Source organism: Caloenas nicobarica, chromosome 7 (genome assembly GCF_036013445.1).
Source record: "Caloenas nicobarica isolate bCalNic1 chromosome 7, bCalNic1.hap1, whole genome shotgun sequence".
In the NCBI taxonomy this organism is placed as follows: Eukaryota; Metazoa; Chordata; class Aves; order Columbiformes; family Columbidae; genus Caloenas; species Caloenas nicobarica.
Window position 1 is genome coordinate 15,086,209 of NC_088251.1, and position 16,217 is coordinate 15,102,425.

General features: G+C 42.1%; 1 protein-coding gene across 4 annotated transcripts in view; it reads right to left on the reverse strand.

Annotated features, from left to right (window-relative positions):
* ARMH3 (armadillo like helical domain containing 3) overlaps positions 1–16,217 on the reverse strand; it is a 129,848-nt gene that overhangs the window by 69,576 nt on the left and 44,055 nt on the right. For all 4 annotated transcript variants that reach the window (XM_065638488.1, XM_065638491.1, XM_065638489.1 and 1 more), the window contains exons 21-22: positions 2,599–2,681; positions 1,953–2,079 (exon numbers count right to left, since the gene is read on the reverse strand). In XM_065638488.1, coding sequence (XP_065494560.1) covers positions 1,953–2,079; positions 2,599–2,681 — 210 coding nt within the window. The remainder of the gene's footprint in view (positions 1–1,952; positions 2,080–2,598; positions 2,682–16,217) is intronic.

Consider the following 16,217-nt stretch of genomic DNA (forward strand, 5'->3'; position numbering starts at 1 on the left):
CTCTGTAGCACATTTTTTGATTAATTTTCCATATTGCCTGAATAGAAGGGAATTTTCTATGAATTTGTACATACAGGGTTTTCTGGAGGATACATTCCACAAGAAAGGTTCACCTCTGACTTGGGAGCAAAGGAACAGCACATCGTCAGAATTCAGGATAATCTAGAAACATGGATGCTACAAGTGAATCCATAAGCACAGTGGCTGCATGCTCATGCCTATTATTGCATGAGAGAAGCTTTCAGCCCTGCAGATATGGATAAAGCTCAGATTTGGGACAAGAAAAATAAACAAATAAAAACCAAGGCAACTTAGATTCCACCTCCACTCCCAATGTAGAAAGTTTCAGCCACACTAACAGGAAAACTAAAGGATAAAGTAGCTTTCTCATCTGTTCTAACAAATGTCCCAAGGCTAGGGGACAGAAGGGTGACTGTAGTCCCAGTGAGATGGATTGACAAGCCAAGGGAAGCTGTCAGGACACCTGGCTAAACTGTGGCTTTTATCAACCTGAGACAGTGCTAACTTCTCACTTCCTAGTGCTACTACCACATGTCACCTGCAGAAAAAATGATGCCAGCTCTGAATAACATTATTTTGTCAAACAGTAGGTACTGTACTTGAATATCTAAAGTAATGTATTCAGAGAGAGTTTCCATTCAGGCATTTACAGCATTAATTCAAAGAGTTTTCCTCTGTGTAGCAGGATGGAAAATATTCATGTGACAAATGAATTGTTTCAACAAGTCAGATGTGCCTGTTGCAGCCCAACTGAGTAAGTATTTGAGTGCGTTATTCTTCCATTCCACTTTCCTTCAGCTTCCTAGCTAGTAAAAACCCCTCATTTTACTAGCTGCAATTATTGGGAGTAAGAAATGGGTTAGCAAAAAATTTTATGTGCTCGGAGGGCACAAAAATGGCCAAGTGATCCCTTATACAATGGATGAAAACTGTAGGAAGCTTGTACAAAAAGGCAGCTCATTTTTGCTTGCAATTGCAGGCAGTATCAAGCTACTTTTATTCCAAAGAGGATGGTTTTTTCCCATGTCAGAAGAGCTCTGTGGCCAACTGTCTCCCTTCCACTGCCCTCTGATTCCCTCAATATGCTTCTATTAACTACTGTTGTTCATCGGGTGATCACACTGAGAAGGGAGCAGGGGGTGAAGGGAGGGACCTTCTAGAACAAAGCAAAGAACACAGCTGTATTCTCTTCTTCACAGCTTCAAGCATGCAGGCACTATACCAGCACTGCTGCAGCTACCCTGGGCTCCTGGGTGTACACTGGCTGATTATGCCTCCATGCATTCCTTGCTCTCCGTTGTTCCTTTTTTCCCTGCTGGCTGTCACTTGGTGGTATTCCAGCGTGCCTCTCTCTCTTTGAAGGATGGCAGCCTCTCCCAGTTTTGCCAGTAGAAACATTCTTCTATCTAGTGATTCGCTTGTCACTGTGAGCAGGTTTGTGAGGGCTGTTTTCTTGGTTTGTTTTGGCAATGAGTGCAGTAGATGTAATTTGTCTAGCAAGCGAGTTTCTCAAATTCTTTTCCAAATTCTTGTGTGCACTGAGTGTTCCTCTGGGCTGGCTCATTCTGCAGCACATACCTGTGCTCTGGCTTGAAACTGTCAAGTGTGATAGATGGAAACTACACAAAGCTGCATGAAATACCACATACCCAGTTGTGCCCACAAAATTATATTTCCAACCACGGTAAGTGGCTGCTAGAGAGGCCAGTGGGTCTGCTCCTATTTTTTTTCCTTACTAAAAAAATGTATCCCTTTAACAAGTTTACCCTCTCTCAATTCTTAATTTACCAAAAGTATGTCCTAGTACACAAAACACATCCACTCACCAAGACACACATCAGCAGCATGCAGACAAAACACCTGACACAAACATCCCTCCATCCCCCTCACTTCTAGCCAACAGTATTCCTGACCAGCCAAGAGGTACTCACCCATAGAATAAAGGTTGTCAAAATTCTGATGCATCCGAATTATTTCATAATACAGCTCGTCATAGCTGCTGGGAGTAGGGAGGAAGGTGTCTCCGTAAGTGATGAACATGTTGAACAGGTTCACAACCTACACAAGGAAGTGTAAAGAAGTTACAACAGGAATATTTACAGAAAATCTACTCAGCAACAGAAACAACACAAACTATGACCAAAACTTTCAAAGAAATAACTCTTGGTTGCACCACACAGTATTACATTACTTCATTACTTTATCTATTGTTTTCCTTCTAGTACAGAAGAGACAGAAAAGAAGCTTAAATACTATTGTATCTGGGGCCAGGAAAACAGGTTTCTATTATTTTTTATACAAAGGGCCACAGAACAAGAAAAAGCATTACCCAATCTGGAAAATTAAACTAAGCCTTTCCTCACATAGACTTGTTTATTTCAATGAGCAGACCCCACAAGTGAGTCCCAGCACTGCCCTTTCCAAACATCTAGCTAAACCAACCACAATTATATTCCTCAGCTTTGTGGCCTCGTTCTGATATCCTTACCAAGCCAGGAATCCTAGATTCTTTCATGAGATTCATTCAAGATTAATTAAGTTGTTTAAAAGAAGAGGATTTGCTTTGTCTGTACTCACCATAAGAGCAAGGGTGAAGATGTTGTGCTTGGCCAGCAACACAGTCTCATTAGACATGAGAAACTTCAACAAGTTGATCAAAGCTAGAAGAAAATATGTATTTTAAAAATAAAATTAAAAGCAAAGCCATTCTCAACAAGTCACCTTCATTATCTCATATCTAGTATAAACTAACCTAAATGCCAGCTGCTTACATGTGGTGGAGGCTTTTTTTTTTTTTGTGGCTAAAATACTGTGCTGGACAGGTGACAGCTATTTTACTGTCCCACATTCCTTCTCCTTCACTGACTTCCCAGTCAGATCTGCTGAGGCTCAAGGTAAGTCTCTTCTTAGCTTAGTCAGTTCACAGGAGATCTGTCTGTCTGCCAGATCCTGAAATGAGCCTTGGGGTTGGAGAATCCCACTTTCTCATTTCTGCTTCATACATCACCAACATGATGTATGCGTTGTCAGCCCCAAACTGTCACTCTTGTTGATACATGCAGTTAAAAAAAAAAAAAAAAAAAAGAAAGAAGAAAACCTCCACCACACACGACAGTTTTTCTGTAGCTCTATGTCAATGCTGCTGCAATGCTACAAGGAAGAATACAGTACTTCATTGTGTCAGTTATCTAGGGCTGTGCAGTAAAGACTACAGATCTGGTTCACACTTGTCTTAAGAAAACAACAAAAGCTCCTGCTGTAACTACCCCAAATCAGTTAGTGATAGTGGGAATTAACAAAAAGGTTGGCTAAAAGAGCTTTAATCAAACAGACTTTACAATAAACAATTGTATTCCATACACTTGAATAAAATGAAAAGTTCTTAATCTTGTTGTTTCTAGCTCTTGAAAATTTCAAAAAAGAAAGCTCTTTTCTTCTGCATTATAGCTGCTCAGGGCTGAAAGCTGATGCCTGCCTAGAACAGATTCTTAATGTATTCTCTGCTCTGAAGTCAGCAGACTTCAAGACTTAAAACATCTGAATTAGATGGCCCACAAAGTCAAGCTGGAATGCTACACAGGTTTTTTTTAAAAGGTTCTTAATTGCCTACTCACTGGTAACTGCATCTAACAGAGTAATGCCCAGCATCACTCTGATTTGTTATAGGTTCACCAAGAATTTATTAACCTGTTCTTCCCTGTTACACACTACCCAGTAACCTCCAAAAAAACAAACTCTAGTTTGGGAGAACCCCACAGCAAATATAGAACAGACCATTCATCTCAGCCCAAAGGTAGATAAAACACAAGCAACAGGAATGAGGTAAGGGCAAAATTTAGATACCCTTCCCCGCTTCGGGATTACAGAGTATTCAGAAAATTTAAAACCAAAAAACCTACAGTAAAAAGACAGATGCGGAGACTGGTAAGACCTGGAATTAAACAAAATTGTCAGATTCTGAATACAGTTCTGAAACCACTACCTTGAAGTCCATCAGAAGGATCAAAAGTTTTTACATGCTCCCAAAAGGGAAGCCTACAGTCCTAGTGAGGGTATTTATTTGCCACAGACAGAAGATACTTCAATTTAATCTACCAGCTGGTGGCTTGATGCTGAACTGCAAACCAGAATAAAGTTCTCTGCAAACTCCAGACAGGTGAGTGATTTATCTTTCAGAGCTCTTCCAGGATTGAATCACCAGCAGCAGCATCTCTCCCTGCCATGAGAGCAGCCCACCTCACCAAGCAGATATACTGATACCTTTTCCATCCAGCCACACAACTCCCCGCACCATCATCACCTCATCAGACTCAAATGCCTGGGACCAAAAGCACAGCCTGGATTACACAATAATGCAGCTCTGGAAATAGTCTTGTCAGATACTTTTCTGTAAAATAGCAGTTTCAAAACAAAGAAGTAGCAGGTACAGATGGGCTCTCCACTGGAGCAGATATCCAGCTAAAAACAGGTTTCCAAGGTAACCAAACCTCCACAGAAAAAAGTAGAGTCTCCCGCAGTCAGCGCTTTGAAGACAGCTGCCCTGCATCTCTGCCACAGCAGCTTTTGGCCATCTCTCTATTTAATAGATATAAGCATGGTTTTACCTCTTCCCTAGCCACACAAGTCCACACAGCCACATCTCATGGCCAGACATGGCTGTTAAGCAGCTAGCAGTTTGGGCTTCTGAAAGCAGAGTAGCAGAGCTCTGGATTTTCTATAACAAGTGGTGTGAAGACTCTTGTTCATCCCATTGCCTCCCTCTCCCCCCAGAACCCTGCTGAAAGGTCTTTGGCAGAGGGTGGTCACACACCATGATGAGAAGACACTGAAAATCCAAACATAGTGAACATGAAAGCTGCCTGTGGTGGGAAGACATAATTTTTTACAGAACAAGTGTAACCATCATTGTCTAGAGCATGAGCACTCACCAACTGACAGGGGCAGGTACCCTACAACTGCCCACTGCAGTATTTCTCAGATACCTCCTTGAAGAATTTCATTTGGTGACAACACTTGAAGGAGAATTGTTGCTCTGTTCTACCCCAAAAACAGCTCTTACATTTGTTCAAGTCGTCATGATGAATTTGCTCATGTTTAATTTTCCTGTTCTAGTCAGAAAGAAGACAAGAAATTACCACTGCTTGAAATCTACCTTTATACCCAAATTGCACTGCATCGTAGCCCATTCACAGCCAATCTATGCTGTTCCTTCCCTAAGAACCAGGAAGGACAGGGACCTGCTTCACATGAAAAAGAAAATCAGTGCGGGACTCAGAGCCGGTCAGAAGAACTAATCCACCAGGTTTACAGTCAATGTGCACACTGCACAGACAAATTCATCCAACTGTTGGGAAACCACACATTCCTAAAAAAGCTGCAGTGAGTACTTCTATTTAGGATATCCACTACATTGATGCTCAAAGAACAACTGATCTTCTTCCATACCAGCACATTCTGCACCAGCTTCTGTTTCAAGTGGCTCTAAGGAACAGGAACACTGTGGAAAATGAGCCCTGAAATCTCATGTGTCTCCGTAGTTTGCTTGTAAGGCAGACCCCACACTGAAATGAGGACAGCTATGCCATGGAGTTTTCAGGATTAACACCTTTTAGACTCAGCTTCACATGCCCAGTGTCTTTCAGTTACAATTACACATACACAACATAAACCCTTAGAGCAAAGGTCCAACTGGCTGAACGTCCCTCCGCCCCAAGCTTCAACAGGCCACTGCTGCTCCTGAGGAATCTGAAGCCAAACCAGATGTGTCACTTTTTCCTGCTGCAATCAACCGCTCACCACTCATATCCCACCCGCAGGCTGCCCTCTCATGCTAGCCAGGAAATCACCCATGTTTTTTTCCCCAACAGAGGATCAGTTCAATCTCTCAGCTGTGCAGACAGACAGAACTGTGGCCCCTGCTTGGGCTCAGCCACATTATCCCAGTTTGTGCTCCAGGATTTAACACTGATGATTGGTTTGGGCATGAGATCTAGTTCAACATTAACTGGAAAACAGCACCATTTTTTCAACAGTCTCTAGAGCCTTTTTTTTTCTAATGATATTTGTATTTGGTATCTCTTACCAGGACACAATATGCTCACTATGGTGAGTCTTGAAACATCCCTAATTTCACAATGCAAGAGTGTCATTAAAACTTCTTTAGCAACAAAGGCAGGAGGCTGTAACTGAACTAAACTGGCAGCCATCAGTATTTGCATGCAGGCTCCTCATTTTGTGGCCTGAGCTGAGCACACTGACTATACTTCTTAAATCAACAAGAAGAGAACACAGCCTTGAACACCTACATTTACAGCCTCAAAACCAAGTAGAAAGGCATGTTGAGTGGACACTTAAATTGGACATGAAGCCATATGACTGGCTGTACATGAAAGTGGTGTAAAGCATACAGGTTGTTTTTTAGGCAATTTTCTCTCCCAAGGATTATTATAGCCAAAGGATGAAAAGTGACATCACCAGCTTTTACAGATATCCCCCTGCTTTTTAAATTGAAATAACTGCAGTGAAAGAGGCTCTTGGCTCTTCCAACACACAGCTGCATTTGAGGACAGCCACTTTCCCTATCAGCTCCAGTGCCCAGACTGTCTGCTGAGGAGCAACAGTACTCCTGCTCAGTTATTTGCTGCCCTTCTTCAAGCCAGTCCTCTGTAAGGAGACCGTGGGCAGAGCAGCACCTCTTCTCGCAGGAAGGAGGTAATTCCTGCCCTGGACAGATGCCCTTCACCCCCTCCTCCTTCCCCTATTCCTCTTCCCATAGCTGACTTACCTTCTCTCTCTGTAAGCCTTGTTTCAAACAGAAATAAATACAGCCTCAGCACATTTGGGATTCACACAAAGTTTTTGTTCTATTTAGTGTTCCAGTGTTCACTGTTTGGATCAGACATAATGCAATGGGAGCGTGAGGGTAGGTTAAGTAGAGAAAAGTGAAAAAAGAAGTAGTACCGTCCCTTGGGCAAGTCAGAATGTAGCGCAGACTCTGCCGAGAGCATCAGAAGGCTCTGATGTGTTACTGCACAACAGAGCAGAAGGGAACAGCCCTGAGACACACATCAATGAGAGCTTGGATGGGTTGAGCACAGTATGGAGGCCTCTGTCACTGCATCTGCTGTGCTCACAGGTCAAAAAAATCTTCTAATGGTGCATATAATGGCCCTCAACAAAGGAGCAAGAGAGAAAAAGAGATGTGAGGGCTCCTCAGAAACTGCAGTGTAACATGAATTAACAGGATCCTGTACTCTATTAAAATCCTCCGATTTTCTACCCTCCAGCTCTCAGGGCACACTGTGAAGAACAGTGATTTTCCCATTCCCTCTGGAAGTTACCATTGTACCAACAGTATATTCAGTGTCCTGCTTTCAGTGTTTCAACTCACAACCCCCCTCAGGGTGATCCCCATCCACAAGTCACTACAGGGCAGCAGATGACAACATCTGAGCAATTCTTACTTGCTGCAGAGAAATCCTCTGCCTCCGAGGGCTTCAGCAGCACAGGAACCATCCTGGGCCTGTTAGAGCCAGCCTGTTCACATATATGTACTCTCAAAGCAGGGTCCATAGTGCTCACAGCAGTACATGGTGAGCCAGATCTGGTATGGATTAGTGCACTAGACTGAAACTAAGAAGAAACTAGATTAAATTCCTTAGGAAGCAGAACTTCATATGCTTTCGATTCTTCTTTCTGTCCTTCAGTGTCTCCAACGAAAAAGCAAGCAGCACTATTCTGTCTGAACCAGCACTGGAAGCACAAATAGAGCAATGAGAACAGCCCTGGTTGTACCCGGTCAGACCAAAGGCGCACCTATGCTCAGTATTCCGTCTCTAACCAGTCAACATCAAATGCCTGTTCAAAAGTAATAGGTCAAACAATGCTTTCTTTCTCATAACAGTTTTCCAGATTCCAAAATTCAGCCTTACACGAGGAAAACTACAGCGCAGAGCGTGGAAATTACAGACTATCACAACACAACAATTCCATAACCATGGACCAGTCCACTGTCCCGTTCCAGACTGGAGGTCACAAAGGCTTAGCTCAGATAACCATATAACTCACTGTGCTGTTATGAGGAGGAGGAGAGAATCCAGAGCAGAGTAATCACCTGTAATAAATGCTATACCTGAAGATAAATTCAGAAGTAGGGAAGCAAAAGACTCGAATATGATACACTGAGATGACCTGAGCATTAAGAGAGTGCAGTTCTGGCCACATTCAGCATGGGCAGACGCTCAGCAAAACAGTGATCAAAACAAACTCAGCAGGAGATGAGGATCTGCAGAGAGGGTTTGACAGAAAAGAACCGAGGTAGTATCCAGATAGAGCAGTAGGAGTAGGAAGCGTGTCCGAGATAGCTACATTGCTACTACAAACTAATGCACCAGAACCCCTCGAGGTACAAACTATCCCAGCATCCTTGGAAAAGTGAACCAGTTACTCGGGGACATCACCTGCAGCTTCCCACCAATCAGCCCAAGCGCTAGAAAACAGGACTGTTGCACCATTGCTGCAGTCTCCTCCCAGGGGAGCAGAGGCAGCAGTAAAAGCTCTGCCAACATCACTATTCAACACGCTTCAGCTCCTTTCCTCTGCTCAGCTAAGGAGGGAGCACCCTGCTCATGGCTGTAACAATTCACTTGGCTGGTTGGCTCCTCTGACCGCTGCCACTGCTGCCTCCCTGCTCGCTGCTGCAGGTGCTGCTGAATTCCTGCTCCCAGCCACCAAAGCTCCATGGCAGGGAGCAGCCAGTGACTGGCAGGCTCCCCGTTGCCAGCATCTCAGTGCTCTACAGCTGTTCCCTCTTCTCCCTGTGACTCTCAGGGTATAAGCGTGAAGGCAGCCTGTGTTCTTAATGAGAAAAAACAGCTTGCCAGAGGGCTGGAGCACATGCTGGCATAACCCATCGCTCCCAGGATCAGTTGAGCAGGCCACTTCACTTCTAATCCTTTACTTTCTTTATATAGTCCCTATTCCTGGTACTCACTGTTCCCACCTCACCGCAGCCAGCGGTGTGAAAATTGCAAGCTTAATGGAAATGCTGATTGCTGATGCCAGAGAAATGCTGCTTGATAGCAATCCAGCATGCAGTGAGAAAGAAACCAAATTTTCCAACTTCAGCTAAAGCTCAGATGAACAATTTGCTTTTTTCTTAAAAATAAAAAAGAACACACCCACAAGCTTCATTCCTCTTTAGAGGAAAGGGAAGTATTGAGCTCAATTCTATTCTGACAATGCAGGTTCGCAGTGTTAATTAAATAGCTGTCTTGGGAGCTAAGGTTGCACATTTTTGCATGAGATTTTAGAAGAGGAGAAGGATTTGGAGAAAGAGCAGAAACATTGTGTGAGAACATGGAAAGACAGCACATACAAGACCCAGGAGTGCTGCTGCTTGACAACAAAAAGGGGAAAGGGTAAATCACTGCATTCCAAATGCTGCAGCCCCTTCATGTAGACAAAGAAATAGCTGGGAACAGCTCTAGTTCTAATACTTCTGTCATCGATGGGACTACTTCCTAGGTGAAATTATCACACTATCTCCACTAGGTCACCATGATCTACAAACTGTTAGCGATTCACAAGTTCTCCAGCGTTTGCTAGCTTTATTTAAAAAAGCAATATGCAGGACAGAGCAACATATCTGGATGACACCTGCCAGGCTGAGACAGGATGACCAGAAGGTTACTTGATTTCTGTCCACTTAAATGACTAAACTCCCTTTGTGCTCATCTGAGCAAGGCTCTGTTAAAGAATTCCCATCCTGATCTTACTAGATGATCAATAACTGCCATAAATCTTATATTATTTTTCTCTCCATCGGCAACTGGGGCCAAACTCTTTATCATCAGTATTAAAATATATTAAAGTGAAGGTAACTAGAATTAAGTAATACTACAATAAGAAATATTTAAGTAAAAGGAGATTAATTCCTGCATTCCCATGCATGGAATTTAGAAGAACCTCTTTTACAAGAAAGCCACTGAGTTTTTGCATTTCTTACACTATCTTCTTTAGAAGATTTATGCCAGTCCATTTCAGCAAATGGCTGTGTGCTCTAACCACAAAAGTGTTTTAGCTTTGGTTGCAAGAGGTAACATGGAGAGGTTAGCATGAAGTTGGGCAACCAGTTGAGAATGGCAGCAGAAGACTACAAGCAGATGTTTGCAATTTTCCTTCTGAACTTCACATGTCTTCTGCCTGTAATGAGCTTTGTAAGATGGGACTGGAGTTTTCTTTGGGACATCACAGAATGCTACCAGAAGTACAAACTAAAAAAAATCAATGAATATCAACCCACAACACAGATCACAACTACAAACAAAATCTATTTTATAAAGCTATTTTTCAATTTCAATCCTTTCCTAAATTCACTGAGAAGGCTAACAGGACTAACGGTTGCAGTCCTGTACCGAGCTTGTGCCAACACAGCACCGCAGGTCCAACCAAGCACTAGCAGTCCTATGAGTAAAGAAAACAGGCAACTCTAAGGGCTGCCAGCTCCCACTACCTGTTCCATGGCACGTAACAGTTACAGAAACCACATTCTTTCCAATAGATTTTCAGAACTATTCCACCTCTTCAGAAACTTCACTAGAGTCAACAAGCACAAGTGCTTGTGTACATGTTGGGCTTCCTACTGAACAGATGGCCGATATTATCTATTTTCTTTCCATTTCAAAGATAAGGAACAGAGATAAAGCTTGCCGGTCACCTGTCTACAAGTAAGGTGAGAGAAGTTGCCATAGACAAGGACATTGCATAAAATGCAAGTTAATCACAATTTTAATACTGATTTACTGGGCCACTTAGAAATAAACATGAAATCCAAAACTTCAACTTAATGACGCAGTTTAGGACCTCACTGGTTTTTTGCAATCCTAGAGCAAAGCATCTCTGCCCTCACAGTGCTAACACAAAACTTGAGAAGTCCTTCCCGTGTCCTTCTTGGCACAGAAAGAAGACATAAGCACAGCTGAAATGGTCAAAACATCATTCTGAGAAGAAAACATCCTTTCCTCTTTCAAGCATACAATGCATTAAAAAGCACTGTGAAAAAAAATACCCAGGATACACACCTAAGCTAGACACTAGCACTCATTCCCCAGTTTCCCACACCAAAGTATGGTCCCAGGATGGCATTTAAGTAAGAGAATAGGGAAAGAATATTTAGTCCCATCTCTGGGAGTTAAAAATGCTGAACAGCTCCCTTTCCAGATCATGCAATGATTTCTAACCCAAAGCTTCTATCCGGTAACACCTTCCAGACTCCATAACCCTCTAACTCCAGACCTTATCCTACCTAGTCCCTCCTATTTTCAGGGCTTCCTATCACCTCCAATTCATCTTAGGCTTCCCAGGTTGAGATGCCCTCTGGCTCTAAAGACCTAACCCATCCCATCGTATTAGAACTCCCATGCCCATTGGAATTTCTCAGCAGCTCCTCTTTAACCAGCCTGGACACCATTCTTGCCTCTTCCTCCCTCAGTTCCTGGTTCTCCCACAGAATGATCACTGGGAACTGCAGAGGGACCCATACTTCCCATTTCCATCCTCATTCCTCAGTGAAGCAGCACTCTCTTTTAAAAAACAGCATCAACTTGTACTCAGAACAACTCATGACATCCCAAATCACATGCACAGCACATGGCATGTGGCTGGGAGCTCTCAGTCACGTGGAGATTCCCATGTGCGGCTTTGAAAAGCTGGGCCAGCCTCCCACTATCAAAAAGCATGGAGAAATGAGAGGGTAAGCACCAGGTAAAACCTGCATTAGGTAGAGTATGTTGACCTAGCAACGTGTTAAAAACTCCAGCATTTGTTCTACAGTTCTCTTTACAGTTTACACGTAGTGCAGTAAAGTCAGAAAGCATTTCTGCTGTAAAGTATTTGAAAGGTCAAGTCTCACATGACTTATTTTTCTTCCCAAAACAGTAAGCTCAAGTAGAACCCTTTAACAAACCCTTGTTTGTACTTATCATAGATTTCGTTTTATGAAAGCGTTTTACACTTAACACACAAGCTGCTTTTCCTTCTACCCTATCCCTACCTTTATTAGTTACCTTTGAAGATGCTGTGCTGAAGAGACCATTCTCTTATGCTTGCAACATCCTTCACAACTTAAAGACATTTCTTTCTTTGTTACTATATTATAGAAATCCTCATTGCATAGAAATTACCACAGCAACCTTATCTATACCATCAGCTGGACCATGACTGCTGGATCTTGAAACTTGGCAGCATTTTTTAAAGCCACATAAGACATTCTGCTTGTTTGGAAGGTCAAATTTTCAGTCTTTAATTCTTTTCCCTAAAATATTTAAGTCATTAGCTAACTGGCCAAGCAGCTCTATAGTCTTTCAAACTCTCACAGTACCTAGTGATCAGGCATTTTACCAGTAAACTCGACTGTCTGGTACACCAGTATATGAATCCTGTCTCCACAAGAGCTGCAAGAAGAAAAGCTTCCCTTGCCAGGTAGCTGCTGCAGAATGTGACAGTGACAGCGGGACTAAAGACGAAGTGGAGACGCAACATCACCCGATTTCTAGTCTGTTCAGCAGCACGAATCAGAGGGCTGAAGCAGACCTGATCAGCAGCTGGAGAACCAGAAATGCCGTAGGTAACAAATACTATCAGTAACCAATATTTCAGACACAGAAATAACAAAGCAGAGCACAAGTGACTAAACAATATCACCTTAAACATGCACTGTATAAGGGCAAGTGTGTTATATAATACATACTAAGGTGGTTTTTTTTCTCCCCCTAAAAATATTGCGTCTTTATTTTAAATGTTCCACAGAGGAACTTTTCACCTCTTTAGTATTCACTCAAAAAGACTTTGAAATCAATATTATCCTCACATTATAAATACAGAAACTGACAAAATCTAAGAATTAAGTCTACTAAAAGGAAAAACAGCATATTTTGTTCAGTAGCATTGGAAAAGTCTGCTTTGATACTCTTAAAATAAAAACTGATAAGAATTAACTTCTTGGTAGTACTACACGTTTGAAGCACCTTAATTTTAACAGCGCATTCAGCATCTATCAGATTAACTAAGATAAAAGATAAGAAACTGTAGCCCTTATGTTACAATAATTTGGAAACTGATATTCAATGCTTACTAGTGGCAAAGTTCATTTTTAATCCTACTTTGCATTCAGTTGCCCTAAAAAATAGCTATTTCACCATCATTCATTATTACATGTAATATTTTTTATGATCTACTCTTGCTGTTGTAAGTCTGTATTAGAACTGCTTTTCTGTTTCTTTAAACATGGCTTTTGCTTAAAGCAAACCATAGCAACTGCAAAGAAGTTACCTGCATCCCTAAGCTCAGAGTGAACTGCTCAAGCATTACTAATTTTGAGGTGGGAGGAGTTGAAGAAATGAGGACTTTTTATATAAAAAGCTTAAGTGACTCATGAAAACTCTTTTGGCACAGCTTATACATGCCTGACAACAACATATATAGCACCTTCCATCGCTCAAGTGCTGCACAAACTAGTTAGAGTTCAACAACTAAAACCCAAACCTCACCTTTATGACCACCAAAATCAATCTCATTTTCACATGATAAGGAACAGAACTTAAGACAAATACTGTGCAGAACACACTATTTCTGAGAGCAGGGTTGGTACTGAGTAAAGTTTCTTTATCAGCTCTGTGAAGTACGTTATACTTGACATTCAATAAATCAGCATTTAAAAGGTACAAGGCACCAGGCATAACAGTTCAGATTTCCTAGCAGCCAAAATGTCTGTAAGGGAACAGGTCAACACAATGATATCCACTTATGGTTTGTGACCTTGACCAAATTTCCAGGCTTGTCACCAGTAATGGTGCACTGTCACAGAAGAAGAACCTGAAGATTTTCTTCAGTGCTCAGAGGGAAGAGCCATGTACTAACCACAGATTGCTGAAGTGAAGCTAATAATCTGCTGACAGTTTCTGTTAAAGAGCAACCAAGATCACCATGCATCTCTGGATCTAAATGTCTGGTCCATCTATCAGTAACTGCACTTACTAATCATTTTCGTAGGGTAAACAAATTACAACGGTTTTTCATTCTCCAGCACTCTTTTTAGGATATTCTGGAATCTAACTCCACTTCTGATCTGATATTTATTTTTACACTACTTTTAACTAGAGCCAACTTTATATATACTACTTTTGCCAACTACAAATCTCCCTTTCTGCCAGTCCCGCTTCCAGCTCTCAAACCTCTGCATCATTCTCTGTCAGCTAAACATTCTTGGTCATCTGGTCAGCACAGCTAGAGATTCATACTGTATTAAGTGCCATGGTCCCAACCCCTTGACTTAATATGAAAGAATTAATCTAACAGGGAAACTAAAGCTGGATCACAACCAAAGACTCAGTAACAATATTCTCTTCCTCAGGCTCAGATGTTAAAAAAGGAAGTCCAACAGAAGCAATATGTAAGCAATGTGCCACATAGTGGCGCATCCAAAAATCTATAAAGTATTACAGACTGAACAAACAGCCCGATGTGTCCTGAGAGATGCCAAACATCTGGCTCCACTGCTTTCCTCTGCAATCATTGCAACTTAAAATCAAAAAAGGAAATGACAAAACTTTCTCAAAGTGCTGCTGGCCTTCCATATTGAAGACAAAGCACCCACAATGGAAGAGCATCCTTCCATCAGGTGACACACAAGTGGCTTTCCTTAATTAGAGACTAGCTAACATTAGAACCGGTAAGCGAACAGAAGGTTCCATACATTGCTACTACTTCCACCTACCACCTTTATCTCAGTTCCTTCGCACCCTATACCAACTACCCACCCCACAGTATTCCTTTTGTCTTCCTCTCCCACTCAATTTTCTGCCTGAAATAACTCTCCTCTTGCATGCCAAGTAGAATTCTCTCCCTCCCCCTTTTTTTTTTTTTTTTTCAGTACTTCCCTACACCAATTCCCTCCAGCTTTTTTCTTCCTCTCAGCTCTGTTGGGGGGCTTCCATTGCTATTATCCCCGCTGCACAACAGGGGCATTGCTTCAGTCATCACACACCTTGTCATTCAAGAACACAAGTGTGGGCTTGAAGACCTTCTGTAAAGCACGCCTGATGGGGCAACCCAAGATCTCAAACCTCACAGTGAATAGCTGCTCCCTTCTAGTTGTTCATCCAGCAGTGGTAACTAATTCTTCAATCCAAAAATAAAAACCTGAAGGGGAACATGCTCACACAGAGGAAAAATAAATCCAGAAATCTCTATGCTCTTGTTTGGAATAATCTGTCAAATCAAGACCAGAAAAATAGCCGTTCTTTCACATCAAAGGTGGCAGCATTCTGGATAATCAAAGAGCAGCCTTGACAAGGACAGCAGTTAATTATGAAATATATCTCAAGATAGGGCTGGCAAATAGCATTTAGCCTGCCACATATGGCACTCTAGAAGTACACACCTGGAGCAGCCAGGACATGCCCTTTTACAGGTGCACGTAGCACTCAACCCAGGGCCTCCCAGCTGCTATGAATCACCGAGCAGCTGCTGAAGAATCTCTCTGTTCACCTCATCATATAAAAAAAAAATTGGAAACATTCTTACTGTAATTTACTCCCGCATGAGAGTATCTCCCTAAACACACAGAAATCTATAGTAAGTATGGAGATCTTCAGCTACCTCAGGTGTGCAGACATGCTAGGTCCTTCACAGAAACCTGACCAATCTGTGTGGTTTTTGCTTTACTGCTTTGCTTTTGAAGCATGTGCAGTACTTAATGCTTCTAAGGTACTTTATGTTTCCAAAGCACTATACAGATACCAGCTAATTAGAGACAGCTAACAAGAATATCCCAAGATTCTGAATCTCAGTGTTTAGCAATGACTTTTGTCACCTAAAATAAGGAAAGTTAAGGACTGAAAGACATCTAAGAGTGTGCTCTCCAAACTGTGGAACAGTACCTTCAAGCAAAAGGCATTGTATTTGAGACTTCCATACTTCCAGCATGTAGGAAAGACACAGCTCAGCCTGGCCAAATAGGAATGGATCTGGTTCACTGCAATTACTGAGAAGATATCACACATGCTCTCAGATGCAATTTCTGTTCACAACAAACATCTATATTGTACATGCTCTTCTCCACAACCAGCACTACACTGCAGCCATGCCTCTAGGGGCTCTGTTCTGAAGAAAACCACCAAAAAGAAAAATCACTAATC